The sequence below is a fragment of the Halichoeres trimaculatus genome, unplaced genomic scaffold (genome assembly GCF_033239565.1).
Source record: "Halichoeres trimaculatus isolate MK-OKI-2021-1 unplaced genomic scaffold, fHalTri1.1 fHalTri1_scaffold_10, whole genome shotgun sequence".
Taxonomy (NCBI): domain Eukaryota; kingdom Metazoa; phylum Chordata; class Actinopteri; order Labriformes; family Labridae; genus Halichoeres; species Halichoeres trimaculatus.
Genome location: NW_027437187.1, coordinates 34677176 through 34699322, shown reverse-complemented (window position 1 = coordinate 34699322; position 22147 = coordinate 34677176). Strand labels below are relative to the sequence as shown.

General features: G+C 41.4%; 1 protein-coding gene across 6 annotated transcripts in view; it reads left to right on the top strand.

The window, feature by feature from the left end:
- LOC141796183 (suppressor of tumorigenicity 7 protein homolog) overlaps nucleotides 1-21604 on the top strand; it is a 78166-nt gene extending 56562 nt beyond the window's left edge. For 3 of the 6 annotated variants that reach the window (XM_074677163.1, XM_074677159.1, XM_074677158.1), the window contains 13 exons: nucleotides 2256-2415; nucleotides 5773-5827; nucleotides 7666-7781; nucleotides 7895-7970; nucleotides 9720-9874; nucleotides 12222-12319; nucleotides 12456-12585; nucleotides 13017-13089; nucleotides 15136-15238; nucleotides 15495-15645; nucleotides 15772-15864; nucleotides 16040-16182; nucleotides 21153-21604. In XM_074677163.1, coding sequence (XP_074533264.1) covers nucleotides 2256-2415; nucleotides 5773-5827; nucleotides 7666-7781; nucleotides 7895-7970; nucleotides 9720-9874; nucleotides 12222-12319; nucleotides 12456-12585; nucleotides 13017-13089; nucleotides 15136-15238; nucleotides 15495-15645; nucleotides 15772-15864; nucleotides 16040-16182; nucleotides 21153-21248 — 1449 coding nt within the window. In that variant the 3' untranslated portion in view covers nucleotides 21249-21604. The remainder of the gene's footprint in view (nucleotides 1-2255; nucleotides 2416-5772; nucleotides 5828-7665; nucleotides 7782-7894; nucleotides 7971-9719; nucleotides 9875-12221; nucleotides 12320-12455; nucleotides 12586-13016; nucleotides 13090-15135; nucleotides 15239-15494; nucleotides 15646-15771; nucleotides 15865-16039; nucleotides 16183-21152) is intronic. The other 3 variants (XM_074677160.1, XM_074677162.1, XM_074677161.1) reach the window with 3 other exon arrangements.
- The last annotated feature ends 543 nt before the right edge of the window (nucleotides 21605-22147 follow it).

Below are 22147 nucleotides of genomic sequence, written 5' to 3'. Positions count from 1 at the left end.
ATATGACATGACATTATGGAGAGTTGGACTCAACATTGATTTGTTAAAGCTACCAAAGAACCAGGGGTCCACAAACAGCGACATGTGGCCAGAAATCATATCCTGACATTTATTTGTTCCTGATTTTAAAGCCAGGAAAACACACAATGCAAAGCCTGAAAGGTACGAAAGCCTTGATATGGTTCAATTTACCCAAGGGAATATATTAATTATCTATTTATACTTTTGATATTTAAAGGGGACATATCATGCTGATCCCTGATTTAATACTTACATATGATATAATAAATTTGAAAACAAGACCTTACACCCCCTGAATTTTCAAAAAATGAGATATTGTATCTTTTCTGATATCCTAGAACGAGATTTGATGCCTCTGAAAATAGGTCATTGCCAGTTGGCCGCGAGATTTCGACCTTCATGACGACACGAGGATCCTTTCTTTTTATTGGAGTAATCTGATAAAGCAGCTCCTCCTCTGTGAAGTCAGTTAGTCACACAACCGCCACCGAGGGATACACCCACCAAGAGCAGAGTATAAATAAAGCTAGCTAGCTTAAACTAGCTCTGGCTAACTTGACTGAGTGCTGGATGCAGGGACTCTGCTCTGCTGAGCAGCTCGGCTTTACATGGTGAATTAGCAGTTAAAACACTGTAGTTTTAGCAGACGTCGTAATACTTGTGAGACTGTGATATTTGCATGCTTGTTCTGACATGCACTGTGAACCTGGACCACAATAATGCTGCGGTAATAACATAGTGACGAACTGACAGAAGAGGCGATCTTTAGACTACACTTTCAGCATGATGGATAAAACAGACAGAGAAAAGTGAAGGAGCAGGATGGAGCCCTGTTATAGAAATAGTTTATTGGTGAAGTCTGCCTATATTTCCACGTATAAACTATACATGTTACAGTACCGCTTTGACTCACCACACTGAAGCGTCCTGAGATGATCTGTGTCCAGGTGGATTTTCTTCCTCCTGAGCTGCAGAACCGTCCGGGTCTGACTCGGGGTCTAATACAAAAGGACGTATCCTACACTCTGCCATTTTATTAGTGCTATCAATGCCTTACGGTGAAGTTTTGGCAAACAGCAAACTCGCTCAGTCTGCTCCATCCAATGTGGTGATTTTGTAAATACTGCCATGCTGTAAAAACCGCCCCCTGGCTCTACCCCCTCCACCCCTCTGATAGAACTGACCAATCAGAGCACAAAGGGCTGTGACATTGCGAGGTTACTGGAGGTCATTCTGGAAATGGAGCGTTTTTCTATCATTTCGTTAGATATTTTTCTCTGCAGGCTTTAAATCAAACCAGAAAACCTTCATGTACTATTGGAACTGTTTCATTATAGCTCTCTTTAGAGCTGATTAATCTTCAGGTGGGGCTTGCAAAAAAAGCCAAAATAAGTTTGGTGATCCAAAGGGTTTTTTTGGACACCAGGCTCTGTTGTTTTACCTCAAAAAAGACCATGCAAATATCCCTGATGTGTGCTCAGAGCAGTGTAAAACCCAAGGCCAGGAGAGGAGCAGGACGTAAAACAAATGGACTGCACTTTACGGCGCTCAGAGCTTTTAACGGGAGTGCTCAGCGTCTAGTTTTACAATCCCTCCATTCACCTGAACAAACAGAGGAACAGGGAGCAGCTCGGAGAGGTGTTTCACCCTCCGCTGCCATCACACACTGCCTCTGCCAAGTACCATCATGACCTAACAGGCTGCAGAGTCTCTGTCCAGCCAAATAGCAGGTTTCACAGATTAGAGCCAACCCCCAGCTGAAGGGGGTGATGGGTAAAACTGTGGTGGTGCACAGCTGAGACTCGCTGATGCAGAGCGCCATTGTCATCACTGGAGGAGTGTAAATGATTAAAACCATAAATAAAAACAGGAGAGAGGCTCGGTTATGTTTTCAGCTGACGGGATGTTTTTATCTTTATGCAGACGTCCTGATTGGCTGAAGACTCCAGGGGATCGGTTGTTGTTGCTGTGTGGGAAACATTAAACCAACACTACCCTCATTTTACATCCAAATTTCTTTGTTATCGTGCCCTTTTTTGGCACATTAATAACATTTTTGGAGTTAAAATAAAATGGTTAAAGCCTTAGATGTTGCTGTCTCTCTCATGTGCACCTGTAAAATGGAATATAAGATGAATTATTAAAAAATAAAATATAAGTTTCCTCTGTGTTTAATTATGTCTGAAAATCCGCTGTGTGACAAATCTTTCTGTCTCTTTTCGTCTCTCCCTCAGATATTCGAGTGGTGGTATTTCAGAAAATATGGGACCTCCTTCATCGAGCAGGTGTCTGTGAGCCACCTGCGCCCCCTGCTGGGCGGAGTGGACAGCAGCTCCCCCAGCAACTCCAACACCAGTAACGGAGAGGCCGACTCCAACCGGCAAAGTGTGTCCGGTAAGAGCTGATACGTCCTCTGCAGACTGAAGAGATCCTCATCATGCAGCGTTAAAGCATTTAACATGTCGGTACAGTTCTCACCGCTCAGCAGAAAAGTTGAATCAAGAAAAAAAATAAGCAGACAGAAGAATAGGAAGCAGTATGTGAGTAATCTGTGAGGAGCAGGATCAGAGGAGCCGTTCAGAGCCCTGACAGCTGAACGATGAAAGCGAAGCGTCAGATTTAGTAAACACTGACCTGTTGACCTCCCTGAGGACTGAAGCTTCCCGCTCTGACTCACAGAAAACATCCTCATATCCTCCACTGAGTGCTGTCATATTGTTTTATGACTTACTCTGTTTTCACGGCGTGTGAATCAGATATAGGATCAGCCTCAGGGTGAAACATCAGTCGGTACATCAGTGGATCCATCCCATGTGTGATATCTATCTGCGTAGGTCAAAGAAAAGGCTTTATAGTGGGTGTTTATATCACACAGTGTACGTTAATATCAAACCTGCCTCTGAATGACAATCGTAAAGGCTTTAATCACACCAAAAAAAACATTTAATAATAAAAACTGAATAGTTAATGTGACTGTAAACTTACTTTACAAACAACTGGAGAAAGCATAAAAACTGAGGTTAACCCTTTAAAACCTGAGCCTGAAAATTTCTGCCTGGACTCTTTTTGCTGTTTGATGATAAAACAGTCCAAAAATGTCCTGTGAGTCAATGCTTTGCTCATTTTGCTTTGAACTTTAAATATCTGGAATTATTTCCAATTTACTGCATATTTTATGAGAGTAAAAAAGTTAAAAGTGTAGAAAAAGTAAAAATAGAATCAGATTTTAGAGGTTTAGTGAAGGAAAAAAAAACACTTCAATCAAACATCATGAGCAGATTTTACAGGATGAACTTAGAGTTTGAACATCAAAAAAAACACGTGTGAATTAACATTTCTGCGCATTGTCTCTTATTTTGTAGATAAAAAAAAGGTCACTGACAGAATCACCAGTATCTTCAGCACACACACCATCTGAGGATTAGAGGCTGACATTTTTTGGGGTATCCTGCAGGACACAGCCGTGAGATTCCCGTGGGATGGGAGTCAACCTTACTATTAACCACGGGATTGGGACGGTACAGGATAAAAAGTTAACAGGAGCAGACGGGAGCAGGAACCAATCATGAAGATAAAATATAATATGTGACATGTGCCGTCATTTTGTAGTTTATTTCCAATAAGCGTACAGTCTAACGCAAGTAAAAAAGAACTACACTTCCCAGAAGCCTACAGTAATCTGAATAAGAATGGGGAGAAAATAAAATCAAATTCAATGTATTGCCTAAAAATTAAAAGAAGTGGAAAAATGGGAGCAGGATGGGAGTGGGAGTCATTTCACCGGGATTGGGACGGGATGGGATTTTTTTCTGTGGAAGTGAAAATCCTCTCCTGTGTCACTCTCTTCTGAGGATCACTGCTCCTCGCCATGGGACAAACTGAAAGTGAAAGTAAAAGAGAAAGCGATTCAGCTGGTTACGCTCACTTTACAGTATAAAAAAGGCTTGATACATTGATTTACAAAGGATGTCACACTATAAAAGACTCCAACCATGCTCACACAGTAAAAAGACTGTTCTAACATTGCACATGTGTGACACACATATACAGTACAAACACAGCACGGTACTCTGTTCCAAAAAGGTTATTACACATGATTAGACTTGGTACACTGTTCTAAAAAAGTCACCACACAACACAAGACTCAATCAACTTGTATATTTGGGCATATGAAGTGAAAATTTGATCAAGAGAGCCTCTTTCATCCTGAAGTTCACCCCATCTAATATTACTGTTTTCACATAAAGTTTCTCCTTCAGATGCTCCTTCAGTCCCTGAAGAAGCAAGTCCTGCAGAAAGTGGAGGTGTAAGTTTTATAACCAGGGAGGATCTTCTTCTTGGTTAAAAGTAGCGTAAAAACTAAGTATTGGCTGAAGGAGCACGTCACATCCAGTGTTAAAGGGTTAAACTGCAGAAAATATTGATGTGATTTTAACACTACCCTCCTCAGATGCTTTGAACTTTTGCTTCCTTATATGAAGTAATTCATTTAAAACAGGAAACATTCAAATGCTGATTAATTCCTGAAAATCTAAAACTCAAACACCCTCCGTATAATGCTTTAATTCATCACTTCATAGCTGCTGCTGAACTCCACTGATCCCTGACCCCACCTGCTTTTGTCCCCAGCCAAACAACTTTAAGATTAAACCGGATTAAACGTGTTGCCCTGAATCAACAATTCATCAGGAGGAGAAGAAAAGCCGTCTAATTACTGCAACCACACTAATCCTCAGTTTAAAGGCTAATAATCTGCCTCTTATAAATCTGTGCTGTGGAACAAGTGTTTCAGAGAGGAGCAGAGTGTTTCTGAGGAAGACCTGTTACTCACACAGAAACTCCTCTAGAGTGAAAAATTAACAGATATTCAACAGCAAACTTTATCCTCAAACAGAGATTCATAGTGACTTTTTAATCTTATATTTAAAATCTGGAAGTCTGTCAAAAACAGCAGTGTTAGCCTTATGTAATAACAAATAACGAATGAAAAATGATGCAAAACCCTCAGAAATTGATACCTTAAAGGAATATAGAAAAGGAAATAGATATTGATGTAGTTAAGGGAGAAATGCACATTACTTCACGTCCAACCCTGAATCTGAATAACTTTTTGTTAACTCAAATCCTCACGTCCTGATAAAGTTTGACCTTCTGCTTCAACCAGCAGCGAATCTAATATCCTACTTGGAGAATTATTTAGCGAAACAAAAGTTTCAGCTTCATTTCTGCGTCTGTTATAACTTTGGTAAAGTTTTACTGCAGCTGAAACATCGAGCTTCAGGACGTCAAATGTCACAGTTTTAAGAGTTTTCCTCAAACAAAGCTGCTGGTTGTAAAACACTGATCACAGGCCTTGACACGCCTTCCAAAATCAAAGAAAAATTTACAGTTTCATTCCATATTTCATCCATTTTTGTAATAAGATTAAAAACCAGACGTATAATTTGATGTAAAACAGATGTAAAATTCTCTTAGTTGAGTAAGTTTGACTACAGATTGGGAATAAACTCATTCTGAAATGTTAAAGCTTGTTTCTTGTGAGTTTTAAAGCCATCGTGGTTTTCAGTTTGGTCGCTGAGGAGACTCTCCTCATCCTCCTGCTCTCCAAAGGTCGGCGTGCCCGTCAGGCAGCCGCGGGGCGGATGGCAGCGCTCACATGGAGCTCTTTGAAGTGCTCCGGAGGAGGCTGAGCCTCGACTTTCGCCTCCACACTCACCGTCAGTTGTTGTTGTCTCTGTTTCCCCCCTGCAGAATGTAAAGTATGGAGAAATCCGCTGAATTTATTCCGTGGAGCTGAATATAATCGGTAAGTGACAGGAGCTGAGGTACCTGCATGTGAAACTCCTCACTGGGCTTCTCCTGGCCTCCCTCTGCTCCTCTCTCAGCCAGACCTCCTCATGTTTATTCTTCTGCATCACTTTTTTCTTCTCCTTCTTTTGTGCTTTAAGATGTTTTTATTCCCCCCTTTCTCTATAATTGTTTTTCTGTCTCTTCTCCTGAGGTTTTATTTCTTCTCTCATTAAACTCCTCCTCACCTCCCTGACTTCTTCTCTGTGTCTATTCTGTCACTCCTGCTCTGCTCTCCGATGCATGTTTCTGCCTCCTGATCCCCGTGTGTGGAGTCATCTGCCACTTTTCCATTTCTAATGCTGTGATTATCCCGTCAGCTCTTAACTTTGGCCTGTATCAGTCAGGTCTGCTTCTCATGAAGTCCACACAGCTCATGACTCATTTACAGCCGTCTGAGCATCACCCAAGAAACATAATCCTGTTCCTCTCTTCTGTCTGATGCTTCAACCATTGGGACACTCTGACTTTGGTCATTATAGTTTTCCTCACACACAGTGAAGTGAGAATATCATGGAGGTAAATAAAAGTACAAACAGATAAGGAATAAAAAGCTCTGATGACACAGCAGCACAATCAAACCAGCCTTTTAAAGCTCCAGTAAAAAACTAACTTTGTTCTGCTGATGGTTAAAGGTAGGGTCTGCAGGAATTGTCATTACTTGTTAGTAAATACATCATTCAAACTTGGCATCTCCCCCTTGGCTCAGTGCCAGCTGCAGCACACACCCACAGCCTCCGACCATGACTTTGTGAACACACTCACTAGCCCAGCAACCACCTGTAGCATCGCATTTCTACGTGGGAGAAACCTGAGAGCTGTGCACCTGACTTGACATGCTAGCACAAGCTAATCACTGGTACTTGACACATACGTGGTTAGCAGAAAGCTAACTCACATCACTCTTTGCTCCTAAAAGTTGAGCCAAGCTTCACCTTCGTTTACAAAAAAACCTTATCTGGCATTTTGTTTTACTTTGGTTGTGTTTTGCTACGTATGCTATTGTAGCTGCTACGATTAGCCTCTTCCACTCGCTATCATCAACAGGCAAAGTCACTTGCACACTGAGCGCTCTGATTATCTATGCCTACTTTCTGCCCAGAAACATCTCAAAACATCAACATCCAGGCAGAGGAAGGGGGTTGAGGCAGACACAGACACTGACACACTTATGTAGAGGTCCATAAAAGATGACTGAGCAGAATTATTCCTGTAAAAGTTGACATTTGGTTTTGTAGGAAAATCCTGCAGACTCTACCTTTAAGTGATCTTTATTTTAAATGAACTCATAAGTATATAGCCTTGGCCAAAATGTTTCTAATTTGTAATAAAAAAAAATCTTATTGGACTTAATTTGAGCCACACTCATCTGATATTTAAGATATTAAAAGAAAAAAATATGGGAAAGTAGAGCTAACAGTCAGGTTTCTTGTAAAAAGACAGACTTATTATTTCAAAACACTTGACAAATTAAACTATTTTACCACAATGGCAGTTTTGTTTGTTGTACTTTGTACTCTTTAATGAACAAAAAAAAATAAGAATGAAACACTTTCTTAGATTTCCCTCCAGACTGCAAGAAAAAGTCCTTCATTTTAAAAATAAAGACTGAGCTTTTCAGAGGAAAAATCCAGCATTAAGGCAGAGTGTACTCTGAATGGAGGTGTATTTTTTAGTATATTTTCATCCATTCGTCATTTTGTGTGTGAAATGAATTCTTGTTGAACAGCAGTATAAAAACACCAGAATTCCCCTTTAATCCTTTCTGCGATCGTGTGTCTCTGCGCCTCCTTTCAGGTATACGTGGGTAACAGGTCGAGAGCCGCTGACGTACTACGACATGAATCTGTCAGCGCAGGACCACCAGACCTTCTTCACCTGCGACTCAGACCACCTGCGGCCTGCTGACGCCAGTAAGCCAACGCGCTGCTGATCATACAGGAGGATCTTTAATGTTAAACTACACATATGTTCATCCTAAATGTGTGTGTTCTGTGTGTGTGTGTGTGTGCTCGTCTGGTCGCAGTTATGCAGAAAGCATGGAGGGAGAGGAACCCACAGGCTCGCATCTCTGCAGCACATGAAGCCCTGGAGCTGGAAGAGTGAGTTCACCTCCTCCTCACCTCCTTCTCTCCTCCTCCTCACCTCCTCCTCACCTCCTCCCTGCTCCCTGTTGTTTTACAGCTCTGCCTTTTATACTTATAACATTTTATCCTTCCTCTGAACTGAAGATGTTTTTATAAGTGAGCGTCTTTAATGAACGTCTCCTTGATCATCCAGGTAAACAGCACTGATAATAAACCATAACAGTTACAGCTGATAAAACACCCGAACAGTCCTCAGAGGTGTTCATTTAGACCAGGGGTCAACCTTTACTTTAATAGGAGTCATTTTACATCAGCTCACCTGAATTTAAGTCATTCCAGAGCCACAAAATTAACTTTATCTTAACAATAAAGACAAAAAAGTGTATACAATTCTATGTATATCATAAATTTAGTGAAAAACTGTCTAAAAAAGATTTTTTTGTTTTTATAATTGTATATCTGATGTCGCATTTTTTTTACTTTTAGTTTATTTGCAAATATTAAAATACTGGGAAAAAAATGTAATGTCGTAAATTTGATTTGTAAAAACAAAAATCAAAGAATTTAAATAAGTTGCTTTAAAAAAAATCTAAAATTTGCAAATTTTTAAAAAATAAATTCAAAAAAAATGCGCAAAATTTGCATAATTCCCCCAATTTTAAAAGTCCAAAGTTTTCCCCAAATTTCATCAATTTGCAAAAAGAGTGTTTTCACAAATTTGCTTCATTTTCTAAAAATGTTAAAAAATGTTAAAAAGTAATAAATACTTTTAAGAAATGTAAAAAAAAATAATTCAACCCATAATAATAATAACAATAATAATAATAATAATAATAGTAATAATAATAACTTGAAAAAAATATCTAGAAAATCCTATTTTTTTTCAATTTGACAGTTTTTTAAAAAATTTGAATAAATTAAAAAAAATGAAATTTTTAAAAAATTACAAAATTCTAAAAAAAAAGATGAAAGCTTTATTGGAAGAGTTGATGCATATTTTATTTAATGAAATTTTAACACATTATTTTTTCTTTTATTGTTGATGTTTTGGATCATCAATTCATTCCATCTGTACGACAATAAAAAACCTCTAATATGATTTTAATGATATTTTTTTAAAGCTACAAGGAGCCACTGCAAAAGAGTCAAAGAGCCACATGAGACTCCAGAGCCACAGGTTGAAGACCTTTGATTTAGAGCCTTGTTCTAAAAAAGAAAATGTTGGATCGATACTCCATTTCCTGTAAAACACGGATTGATTTTGTTCCTTTTTCCACCTTTAACCTGACTCACATCACTGAGGATAAATCTACATCTAAGACCAGCAGAGTGTGAACAGTTATTACACTTTAATCCAGAGAAGCAGCACCCTCTGAGATTTTTTAATCATTTCTCTTTAGATTATTCTGAATGAAATATCAGAGGCTCTGCAGCTGGGTGGGACGGTGCACGTGGTCACAGACTGGTCCTCTGGGTCTCTGCAGCATCCAAAGGGAGCTCTTTCATGCCACTGTAGGTTTATTTTTAGTCACAACCACAAAGGAGTTGTGGCCGTGCTGTATGTTGCTGGCAGCTCATATGGAGGCCGTGACAGCAGGTCGACTCAGAGGAAACTTCTTTGATCTGGTTTCTGTCAGACTCTGTGTAACGTCAGAAACATTAGGGCCTGAAAGCAGTTTTTAGTCAGTGTATTAACGACTGGATCTGTGAAGATGTGAGAGTCAGTAACAGGGATCTCTGCTCTCCTCTGCTCTCCTCCTTCAGCTGTGCGACGGCCTACATCCTGCTGGCAGAGGAGGAAGCCACAACCATCATGGAGGCCGAGCGTTTGTTTAAACAGGCGCTAAAAGCTGGAGAAGGCTGCTACCGCCGCAGCCAGCAGCTGCAGCATCACGGTACACAGTACGAAGCCCAGCACAGTGAGTATCATCCTCTCTGCGTTTCCTCTGCCAGTAATCTGAAGATTTAACATCTCTCAGGCCAGGAAGGACAGTTTGATCACAGCGTCTTAGCCTCAGAAAATCAAAGGCTTCTCAGACATCTTTGGTTGTTTCAGCAATGGCTTCAGCTGTTATCCTCCAAACTCAGTCTTTTATCAAACTGTTTAACACTCTCTATTTCACAACAAACTGCTCTGCACTTTTCTAATTTAAAATCCTTAGATTTTTAATCTGTGAGATAAATAACCTTGTTTTTAAAGTGTTTTTTTTCCTCTCACCAAAAGACTCATTAGAATAAAATTCGTTTAAGTTCAATAACACCCTCAAATGCTTTATTTAAGACTAACACATAAAACATTGTATGAAAACACATTTTTACCAACTGAATGACTCAGACATGTAGAAAAAATCTGAATGAACCACCTGAAATAGAGTTACACAACCTGAGACTCATTTTTGTTCGCGGTATTACAAAACTATTTTCATTGAAACGGAAAAAACACCAAAATTTGTGGTATTTTTCTTGTCCCTAGGTTATTATTTACTGAATAAAAAAAGAATAAAATATGATTATTTTTTTCTTTATATTCAGTACTTTTCACTCTGAAATGTGCTCTAAGAAGTTTGTTACCAAGTATTTTGACTTAAAAATGAGCATTTTCTTCTTGTTTTTCACACTCGTTAAGTCCGCTTGTTCCTAGATTTATAATTAAGTAAAACTATTTTGCTGCATGGATGAATAATTTCACCAGTTTTAAGACTTTTTCTCATAAATTTAGTCTTAAACTAGTTTTAGGCAGAACATGTGAGAGGAGCAAATCGCGAGCGAGTGGGAGAATTTTGAAAGGAGTGCAAAGTGTTTTTGTTTTTTTTAATAAAATGGGGTGACAGGGCTAGGCGCTGTTCTGCTCCATGTTCGATCATTTCCGCTCACAACTAGAGTCTGATGCACGCTCACATCTGGGCCAAAATCTATTCAAGTACAGTATTTGAGTACAAATATTTTATTACCTCCCACAGTTACATTTTTTTGGAGCAAGCGTGGAGCAAGTGTGGAGTGGAGACACTATCTTAGTTGAGCGCTGAGTAATAGGCAGAGCGGCATGGTGGGACCTTAAGCAGGGAGCGACGGAGGCGGGCACCTCAGGTTTCAAGGATCAGAAATGCTCACCCCTCCACTTGGCTCATGTGCTCAGGTTTTAGGACTTTTTTTGTGTGGAGTGTAACTCTAGTGTTTAGTGACATAGATGATTGTGAACTAGAAGTTTCACCTCAGGGGGATACATGGTGGCGCAACGGTTAGCACTGTAGCCTCACAGCAAGAAGGTCACTGGTTCAAATCCCCACCTCGGCCGGTGGGCCTTTCTGTGTGGAGCATGTTCTCCCTGTGCATGCGTGGGTTTCCTCAAAGTTCTCTGGCTTCCTCCCACAGTCCAAAAACAAGCTCACCAGGTTAATTGAGCACTCTATATTGTCCGTAGGTGTGAGTGTGCGAGTGAATAGTTGTCTGTCTCTGTGTCAGACCTGCGAGTGACTGGCGACCAGTCCAGGGTGCACCCGGCCTCTCGCCCAATGACAGCTGGAATAGGCTCCAGCCACCCACGACCCTGAACAGGATAAGCGGTTAAGAAAATGGATGGATGGAAGTTTTCCCTCAGTCTCTTAAGTTAAATCACAGTTTTTCTGAGTGAGCTTTGGTGACAGTGATTCTCAGGGACTTCAGTTCATCTCAGTACGGCGTGCATTTCATGGCATTTCCACTGACTTATCCTGGGACTGATCCCCAAATAACCGAGGCGAGCCGTCCCACATTTTGGGACCTTTCGTATGGGTGCCAGACTGAACCGACCCGCTCTCAGAAGGTGGAGCTACAACACTGCAGACCGTTGATTGGTCAAAAGAATCGTCACTTACCCCGACAGCGGCTGCATTTCTCCTGGCAGCACACCGACTTCTCTGAAACAAAGCTTGATTGTTCTTTGTATCAAAGAGCTACATGCCAATCACAGAGAGGACGAAATGCTGCATGTCTTCCATCGTTGCTTTTTGTTTACTGTGTCGCGTTTTTCTCCTTCGTTGGATTTATTAGCGCGGTAAACTGTGTCGAGCTGCTGTGTCGTCACGCTATTGGGCACAGTTTGCTGTGGAAACGCAAACAGGATCAGGCTTAAATGTACCAAACCGGACTACTTGGTGGAAACGCGGCTTTAAAGAGCCACTTCATACACACACTCTGCAGACACAGCGTCTTCTACCTCTAACAGCGTCATGTGACCTTCAGCTGACAGTCAGTGTGAGTGTTTGTGTTTGACTCTGTGCTCCACAGGAAGAGACACTAACGTACTGGTCTACATAAAGAGAAGACTGGCCATGTGCTCCAGAAAGCTGGGCCGGACACGAGAAGCAGTTAAAATGATGAGAGATGTAAGTGTGTTGCCTTCACACACACACTCACACACAATTCCTGAAGAGTTTACAGAGTTAAATGTGCTAACCCAAAGCTGATGTTTTGCTGGCTGTGCATGTGTCGCCCCCTGTCTGATATTACATGTAACAACAGTTGTGTGTTTTCCAGTTAATGAAGGAGTTCCCTCTCCTCAGTATGTTCAACATCCACGAAAACCTGCTGGAGTCGTTACTAGAGCTCCAGAACTACGCCGACGTCCAGGCGGTTCTGGCAAAGTATGACGGTGAGAAAAAAACACATTTTTTAAATTTCTGTTTCCAGAGCTAGACGAGATGCTTCAGACATGATAACACAGGGACAGAAACACACTTTAAAGTTTCTTTTTGAGCCTGTAGCCCTGTAACCCCGGAGTCAACACTCCTGTTGTTAAGAAAGAAATATCTTTACATTTATTGTCACTGCTCTGAGACGTGATGGAAATTCACTTTTTATTCCTCACGTCTGAGTTTGTTTGGGTTGCTCTTTGTTTTCTGAACTTTAAGGGACCAGAAGTGTTCGATTCAGGAGAATCTGTCTCATCATAGACGTTAATATCAGAAAGCACAGTGCAGCACATTAAGGAGTAAATGACAGCCTGGCCTAAAGCCATGAAACCAAACCCCACCTGTCTCCACTAACCTCCTCCTCCTCTCTTTCTGTTTGTCTCCTCCACAGATATTAGCTTACCTAAATCTGCAACAATATGCTACACAGCAGCGTTGCTCAAAGCCAGGGCGGTATCAGACAAGTGAGTATCCCTTTTCACGGCCCATAATGCTCCACATACCTGCTCTGCTGCTCCAGAGTCAAAGATGGAGCTAAAAATAGCCCGAGGAGCCGATGAGAGTGAATGAGAGGAGCTGAGCGCTGGTGTACTTACAGCAGCAGCAGCAGCGTTCCTGCTCTTTGGGACGGAGCTGCCTGCAGGGCTGATCTGTGTCATTGTGAGCAGAGGTTCAGCCTCTGCAGAGCGCGGCGGTCGCTCTGAGCTGAGAGGGGTTTAACAACGTGTAACATGATTCGGTCATGAAGGTTTTTACACCTGTTAGAAACTCATTCATGATAGGATGATTGAGGTCAGAGATGAGGGGAGAAATATTCAGCAGAATTATCTTTTATCTTTAACTCAAAGTGAGTTTAATGTTTCTCAGCCTCACTGACTGATGGAGATGTTAAAAAGCTCAGATTTGGTCTTAAAAAGATGAACGTTAAGATCTGGTGAGACCAGCAGAGAAAACAGGCAGGAGGACAGTCTGGTTTAAAGTAGGGACAACTGCAAAAACTGAAGTTTTGTAGTGTCTACTACATACTACATGTCAATGTAGTATGTAGTAGGAACTACATACTAACTTCTGCTTTTGCTTGTAGTATGTAGTATGACTGTTCTGTTGGGTCTGTTTTGTAGTAAACTACTCTGGTTTCCAGTTTCAGAAGCGAAGCTACAGATGTTGTTTTTTTGCCTTTATTATAAATTTACAACAGAATCTATGGGCAGATCTTGGCATTTTAGTTATTTTGTTAATCGTATCACATAGAAACATCATTCATGATTTCTAATCTTACACCAAAAGTTTTATCGTTTACTGAAAAAAATCTGAAAGAGGTTTTTATTTTTCAAAGCTGATGAAAAAACACTTCTATATAATTCACGTATAGTTTGAAAAAAGAATTATTTTTTTATTTTGGCTAATGAATTTGTAGAAGTATAACTTGTCTTTTATGACTTGAAGTGAGAAGATTTACTGATGTTTCTTCGCATCACTTCACTTCTATCTCACAGACCGTCTAATGTTAGTGTTGTTGTATTGTAGTTGCAATGCCGACTCATTCCAGTAGATGGCAGTAATTCACCAAAATCTGCCACCTGCACAGACAACAGACTGAATATCAGCCAAAATAGTAGGAACTGCTGGTGTAGTAGGTGGTTTGGAAAACAGCCACCGACTCACATGTGATGAGCATTTTCTGGGAAAATATGGCTCCTGATATTGTCTGCAGCCATCATCATCATTCAGCTTCAGAAGAAAACTGGAAATCGTAAAAATCAAAAATATCGAGGAACTGTGATTTAAACCAGATCAGCACCCAAAACCATTAAAGAATCAAATCAGGAGAAAAGCATGTGGTCCTAGCCTTAAGATTAAATATAATAATAATAATTTACCTGGCAAGACCAGAAAATGTCTGATTTTAAGACATTGAGAGAGAAAAGATGCCTGGATCACTGTAAATGAAAACCTGGCAGTGGGGTCATAAACAGATTTGTTTAGTGTTTTGTATTAAGACATTTATCTGTTTTCAAGATATTTTAACTGACCCTATTGTCAGATTTTTCTCGCAAATCAGGCGTCTTTCCTATCTTTTATCATCTTGCAATCAGAAATTTTTCTGGCCTTGTCGGCTGAATGTTTGACATACCGTGTAAGACAGGTAGACACAGGGAAAGAGGTCACATGTTGTCAGCTTTTATTTTGAAAGGGTTAATTTTTAATGAGTGAAGTGAATCAGAGAGGTGGTGTTGTGATAGTGGTCTGGTTCTGGGTAAAGGGGGACAGGAGGGTGGGGTCTGGAGGTGTTGGAGAAGGTCTTCAGGTTTGAGGATGTTGAAGTCCTCATGGAGCTCACACAGAGCAGGATGTGAGGCTCTCCTCAGACCCTCTGGAGAGGTTACTGACATGAGTGTTTTTCTCTGTGTGTGTGTGTGTGTGTGTGTGTGTGTGTGTGTGTCTGTGTGTGTGTGTGTGTGTGTGTGTGTGTGTCTGTGTGTGTGTGTGTGTGTGTGTGTGTGTGACAGATTCTCTCCAGAAGCAGCGTCCAGACGAGGGCTGAGCACCGCAGAGATGAACGCAGTAGAAGCCATCCACAGAGCGGTGGAGTTCAACCCACACGTCCCCAAAGTGAGGCTCAGACTAACACTTCAGAAAACACACACACACACACACTCATACACACACACACACACACACACCTGCTCAGGTTAATCAGTGTGTAACTCGGTCCATTAGAGTCACTGTGTCTGAGTCAGCTGCTCTGGGCCTAGCTCAGGTTTAGACCTGGTCTCCTTTCAGATGTGGTTTCTAATTCTGCTGTAGTCACTGAAAACCTGTCTCTCCTCCTCCTCCTCCTCTTCATCCTCCTCCTCCTCTTCCTCAGTACCTGCTGGAGATGAAGAGTCTGATTCTTCCTCCAGAGCACATCCTGAAGAGAGGAGACAGCGAGGCCATCGCCTACGCCTTCTTCCACCTGCAGCACTGGAAGAGGGTGGAGGGAGCACTCAACCTGCTGCACTGCACCTGGGAGGGCAGTGAGTACACACACACATGCTCTCTCTCTCACACACACACACACACACACTCAGAGGAAAACAGACCTTACTGTAACGTATCAAAGAAAACTCTCCTCTGAAGCTGGCTGTGTTTTGTGTTCCCAGCGTTCAGAATGATCCCGTACCCTCTGGAGAAGGGTCACCTGTTCTACCCGTACCCCATCTGCACAGAGACCGCCGACAGAGAGCTGCTACCCAGTAAGAGACGCTCTGACACACACACTTATCCTCACTCACACACATCAGTTTGATCCTCTGATCCAGGATCAGAGTGAATATTCTTCACTTAAGTAACATTGTGTTGTGTGTTTGTGTGTGTGTGTGTGTGTGCCTGTGCCTGTGTGTGTGTGCGTGTGTCTGTCCCGCGTGGAAGCAGTGTTTCACGAGGTGTCGGTCTACCCGAAGAAGGAGCTGCCCTTCTTCATCCTCTTCACGGCCGGTCTCTGCTCCTTCACCGCCATGCTGGCTCTACTCACACACCAGTTCCCTGAGCTCATGGGAGTGTTTGCTAAAGCTGTGAGTACACACACACACACACACACACACACACACACACACAGAGCAGAAACCAAGGGCATCTAGACGTTCATTTGTCTGTTCAGAGCCTCCAAGTTTAGCTCTGATAGTTTTAAGTGGAGCTGATTTGATGTTGCTCTGCAAAAACTGAATCTCATCAAGTGATTTTCTGCTTATCTTCAGTAGAAAATGTCTTTTTAGACTTAATACGAGCCACAATCACCTGACCAGTCCAGAAAAATGTCTTATTTCAAGTTATTTAAAGGCAAAAATGAGGTCTGAATCGCTGTAACAAGTTAAAAAAAAATCTGCCAATGGAACAAGGAAAAGTGTCTTATATTGAGACTTTATACTTGTTTAAAGCAATGCAGACCTCATGTTGTCTTTAAATAACTTGAAATAAGACATTTTTCTGGACTGGTCAGTCAAATGTGGCTCATATCGAGTATAATAAGACAATTTTACTTAAAATAAGACAAAAACACTTGGTAAGATTTCAGTTTTTTACAGTGTGGTTAAAGGCCAGACGTTGCTGTGATCTCTCTTGTTTCAAAGTTTTGCTCTTCATGAAACTTTTCCTTCCTGTGATATTAAATGTCACTAGCTGTGTTTTCCTCAAACCTTCTCTCAAAATAAATAAAAGAAATATTTATCAAGTTTCGTTAAAAAACAGTTGTGGCGTATCGGTCTTTCTATTACGACAAGAACTGCGCAAAACTTGAGTAAAATAATACGTCACATCCGTCCAAACACTGCACTGATGGTTATGCTGATAGAGATCCTTCTTTTGTATTACTCGCTGCGTTTTTCAGGGTTCGTACAGGTCCTTAAAATCCTTGAAAATGCTTATTTTTTCATGTTGTGTTTTCAAGGTTTGAAAAGTACTTGATTTTCTATTCGAGTGCTTGAGAATGCTTGAATTTATAATCGTATATAACTATTCAGCCTCCTAATTCAACAGATCGATCAAATAGAGAGAAATAAAATAAATTGTGGCGGAAAAAAAACGTTACATCTGTGGGGCTCGCGGGTGTAACATAACTGGTCTGTTTATATGTGCGTTGTGACGTCTCCCCCATGAGGATTGTTCCTTAAACAGCATGCCGGGAGGCATGACCGTTGACTGGAGAGAGAAAAATACAAATTTTGGATTAAACGTAGCGCAAATCCCCGTGCAGCATACTGCAATGTATGTAAAAAGGAGTTTGCAGTGGAAGCTATGGGCGAGTCGGCACTCGCCAGCCACATGAAAGGTATCCTGTTAGCCTGACACGTTAATTAGCCAATTAGCCTGCTACCTGTTGAAGCTAACCACCTTTTTATGCTACATGCGAGGCATGAGTGATAAAGGAAGTGTCCCATCTAACTTGAAGGTAGTGTTGCCCGCGGGTGTTTGTCCGGGTAGGTTATAAAATAACTGCGGTCGGGCAGTGACAAGTTTTGTCTACAAATACCGGGTCGTGCCTGGTCTGAGCATACGGCCGCGGCGGAGTGGGAGGCTCGCCCTGTACATACGAAGGAACGAAACGGCGTTTCTCATTGAGACCCGGCACAGACGAACAATGGTCATGTGATAACCTGCCCCGAGCATCAAACCATAAGTTGGATGGCTCGTTCGTGCTAAAGCCGCGCTACCGGCTTGGTTTATTATAAGCGTCTGAAATGTGGCTATCCAACTCATTGTTTGAGAATAATAAAAACCATAGAATTCGATACAAAAAGTAGGGCTGGGTTAAAAAAAATCGATTCTCAAAATTAAAAACGATCCTCATTTTCAAAATTTGACATCGATTCATAAAGTCCAAGGATCGATCTTTTAATTAGATTTGTTCAGATTAATTCTGAGGGTCTGAACTGGAGATATGACTTCACTGTTTGTCTTCAGACTGATCCACTGAGCTGTCAGCTGCTTCATTAACATACACGGTGTTGGGAAGGGTGCGTTTAATTTGTTATCCCAGTCTGCCCTGTTTGTGGACAATCTACTGTGGAGGGATGTTGTTTTCACAAAGGAGGGAGCTGCATTAAAAAAATTGTTGTAATATAATAAATTTAATATCAATCCTCATAATGCTCCTTATACTCTTAGTTTCAAAGATAATGATATCAGTTTTGTCAGCAAGTGATGAGAATCAGTTCTTTGAGAAGTAGTAAAAAGACAAGAATCAGGAAAAAAAATGCTGTTTTTTTTGTAAATGCGAGTCCTCTCTGTGAAGTTGTGAACAAATTTGCTGTTAAACACAAAACAATGAAATTGCAGTTTTGTGTGCGCATCAATTTCTTAACATTATGAAATTAACAACTGCTCACAGTACTTGAAAAGTTTGAAAATTGACCTTGAAGTTCCTTGAAAAGTACTTGAATTTGACCATGAAAAATCTGTATGAACCCTGGTTTTTATAAAAATAAAAACCATACTTCTGAAGTTTCCAAAAAGTAAAACTGAACCTTTCCGGTGTTTTTTGCCATTACTACAAGAATTGCGCACAATCTGAGTAAAATAAAACGTAACTTCTGTCCAGACGCTGCACTCATGATGCTGATTTATGAACATTAGTGTTTTTATTCGCTGGTCAAACTGTTGGCCGTCATCACGCCAACTCAAAACAAACAGGTCAGGTCCGCTCAGTCTTCCTGATGTCTTTGCTGCACTACAAAAAGCTAAAATCCAATCAAGTGTTTTTGTCTTACTTTAAGTAAAAATTGTCTTATTACACTTGATATGAGCCACATTAACCTGACTAGTCCAGAAAAATGTCTTGTTTGAAGTTATTCAAAGACAAAAATGAGGTCTGCATTGCTGTAACAAGTAAAAAAAAATCTGCCAATGGAAAAAGAGAAAAGTTACCCAAAAATCTGCTTAAAACTAGAATAATGTCATAACCATAGACTGTATAAAACATGGACGTAGTCTCCCTGACGTCACCCGTCTGTTTCTGAAACAGAAAATGAAGCCGATCGGCTGTAGCGGCCATATTGGTAGGTGCAGGGGCTTCACGTACAGCTATAGGGCGCCTGTTGGTCATGTGACCCTCAGCTGTGCCTCTGATTGGGAAAGCTCACAATCTTGATATCCTCTGAACGGCCGAGTTAGAAAAAAATCCACCCCCCCTGCAGTGGGAGCCGGTAATAAAATGATCGACTCAGACAGGAGACGTTTTTTGAACCAGGCTGTAAATAGGTTAATTTCTGCTTTGAAAACAGATTTTTTTGGCTTGGTGTGTCTGTGACTTCCTGTACTTCAGGAGCCAGCCTCAAGGGTACACTGGAGAAACAGCAGATTTTAGCACTTCTGCAGTGTCTGATATTCTTAGACCAGATGTTGCTGCTTGGTCTTAATACAAGTAACTTTTCTTTTGTTCCATTGGCAGATTTTTTTAAATTGTTACAGCAATTCAGACTTTAATTTTGTCTTTAAATAACATAACACAAGACATTTTGCTGGACTGGTCAGGTTACTGTGGCTCATATTTAGTCTAAAAAGATATTTTTTACTGAAAATATGACAAAAACACTTGATAAGATTCAGTTTTTGCAATGTACCGACAGTCAAAAACTAACAGCAGTCTGTATTGTGCGGCAGTGGATCCGTACAAGAAGGTGTGTTGTTATGACAATGTGACATGTTTTTGCTATAGAGGTGTTTTCATTGCACTTTTGCAACAAACTTCAATATTGAAACTTCTAAAAGACCATCCTTGAGAGTTTCAAACTTTATGTCTGAATTTGAGAGGTTTTTTGAAATTTTGCTGTTTCCATATTATTTTTTTTTTATTGTGATAATCAGATTTTGTTTAATTTTAGGTGTAATGAAAACGCAGCTATTGGCCCTATAAAAACCTCTTCACTCACTGACTTACCTGAAAACCTGCTTCTAACTTCTGCAAACTGGCTTTCTTCAGCCAGCAGAGGGCGCTACACTCCCAGCTGCACATCTCACTCACACATCCCACAGAAGATGCTGCACCCAGGCCTCTGGTTCAGCTCCTGAGGCAGAGCAGGAGTCCTGTACAGAGGGACTTTCTGCTCCTTTAGAGTCAAATCACTCTGATCCCTCTGAGCCCTCTTTGACCCAACGTAAAACCTGTTGATCCCCACTTTCTGGATTGATTCAGGGTAAATCACTTTTCTGTGGCAACAAAAAAAAATTAAAAGCCAGTTGTGATGGAGCAGAAACTTTCTATCTTCAATGTCTCTTTATTACGACTCAGGAAATTCAGCTCATATGTTTAAGACAAGATTATTTTGAGTCACCTGAACATTAAACGTTCTGCCTCAAACAGAAGTTTCAGCAGCAGAAAAAGTCTCCAACCATAACCGCCCCCCGACCTGCTCCGTGAGCCGGGTTTGGACGCTGATCCGCTGAGTCTGAGTTGTGCTTCCTGACTGTTCAGATTACGGGACGCTCTCCCGCCGCACACACAGTTCAAACAGAGAGAACACACACACACCTTCACTTTGAAGTGCCCTTTGAAGCCGCAGCCGAGATGTGAGCTGTGATGTGTGAGGAGGATCCATGCAGGTGAGGAGGAGGAGGAGGAGGAGGAGGAGGAGGAGGGCACAGATAGACTCTGTGTGTCAGGACTTTTATCTGCCATCTGACAAAGTGGGAACCTCCATGACCTGCTGCTGCTCTGCTGGAGCCCCTATCACCCCCACCTCACCTCACCTCCTCCTCCTCCTCACCCTCTGCTCCTGCTCCAGCTCCTCTTCTCTGCCTGTTGCCAAAACAAAGCTGAGGACGAGACTGACATCGCTCCTCCTCTCAGGAGAAATGACCTATTTAGTAAAGTCAGGAGAAAAGTCTGAACGTGAGAAACTAAACGAGCTCTTCTTTGATTATTTTCACCAAAACACCGCGGACGTGTCCTTTAATAAAGTTTTTTCCCCTCAGTTGTTCGTGGCGAGGAGCTGAGCCGTGTTTGAGGAGCAGCCATCTTTAAAACCTGTTTCTGTGTCTCCTCCTGCAGTTCCTCAGCACGCTGTTCGCTCCTCTCAACTTCATCATGGAGAAGGTGGAGAGCATCCTGCCGTCCAGCCTCTGGCACCAACTCACCCGCATCTGACCGGGCCTAGAGCCGGGCCAGAACCAGAACCAGGAGCCTACCACCTCCTTTCAGACAGAACCAGCCGAACTGAAACCCAGAACGCTGCTTTGGACTGGACTGACACACTTTGTGCCAAGAGTTCAAACCAAACTGAGGACAGACGAGGAGGATGGACGAGGAGGACGGCAGGACGCAGGGGACAAAAAGGCAGAAGGATGGATCCACACTTGGTTTTGACTTGATTTGATTTGTTTGCTTTCTTTGGGGTTTTGGATCAGTTAACGCTGTTCTTTTGTTGTACAAAAAACGGGGTGATCAGTTGCCATCATTAAAAAGTGAGGAGACAAAAATACAATAAAGGACTTTTTGTGTATTGCTGCAAATGGCGTCTCCCCGACGTTTTGATTTCTGACGGAAGTCTGAGTCCAGCTGAGCGTCTGAGGAGCGTCTGCTCAGGTTGACGTTACCTGGTGGGTTTTTAACGTTTGTCTGTGGAGATCTGTGTCCAACATCTATGAATATCTCAGTCCAGATACAGGAGACGGGTTTTATTCATCAGTGTGTCCAGTTTAATGACCAGAGGTTAGGTTTAACCACATAAATATCAGGGATGGGAGAATTTTTTTTTCCAACTTTAAATCTTTCGTTTTTATTTTGTTTATAAACTGGGTTAGAAAAAGTAGCTGCTTTTCTCCAGCAGGGGGCAATTTTTTTTCTGTGACTCACATGATGTGCGTTTTTCGGTTATTTAAGAGTTAAAACAGAAGAAAACACCCCAAACTTTTGCAAAACCATACATCCAACTTCTCGAATATCTAAACCAGGGATCTGCAACCTGCAGCCTTTTGACTCCTTTGCAGTTTTAATTCTGTGTGAATGGATTCTGACAATGTGCAACATCAATTTACATGTCTGAT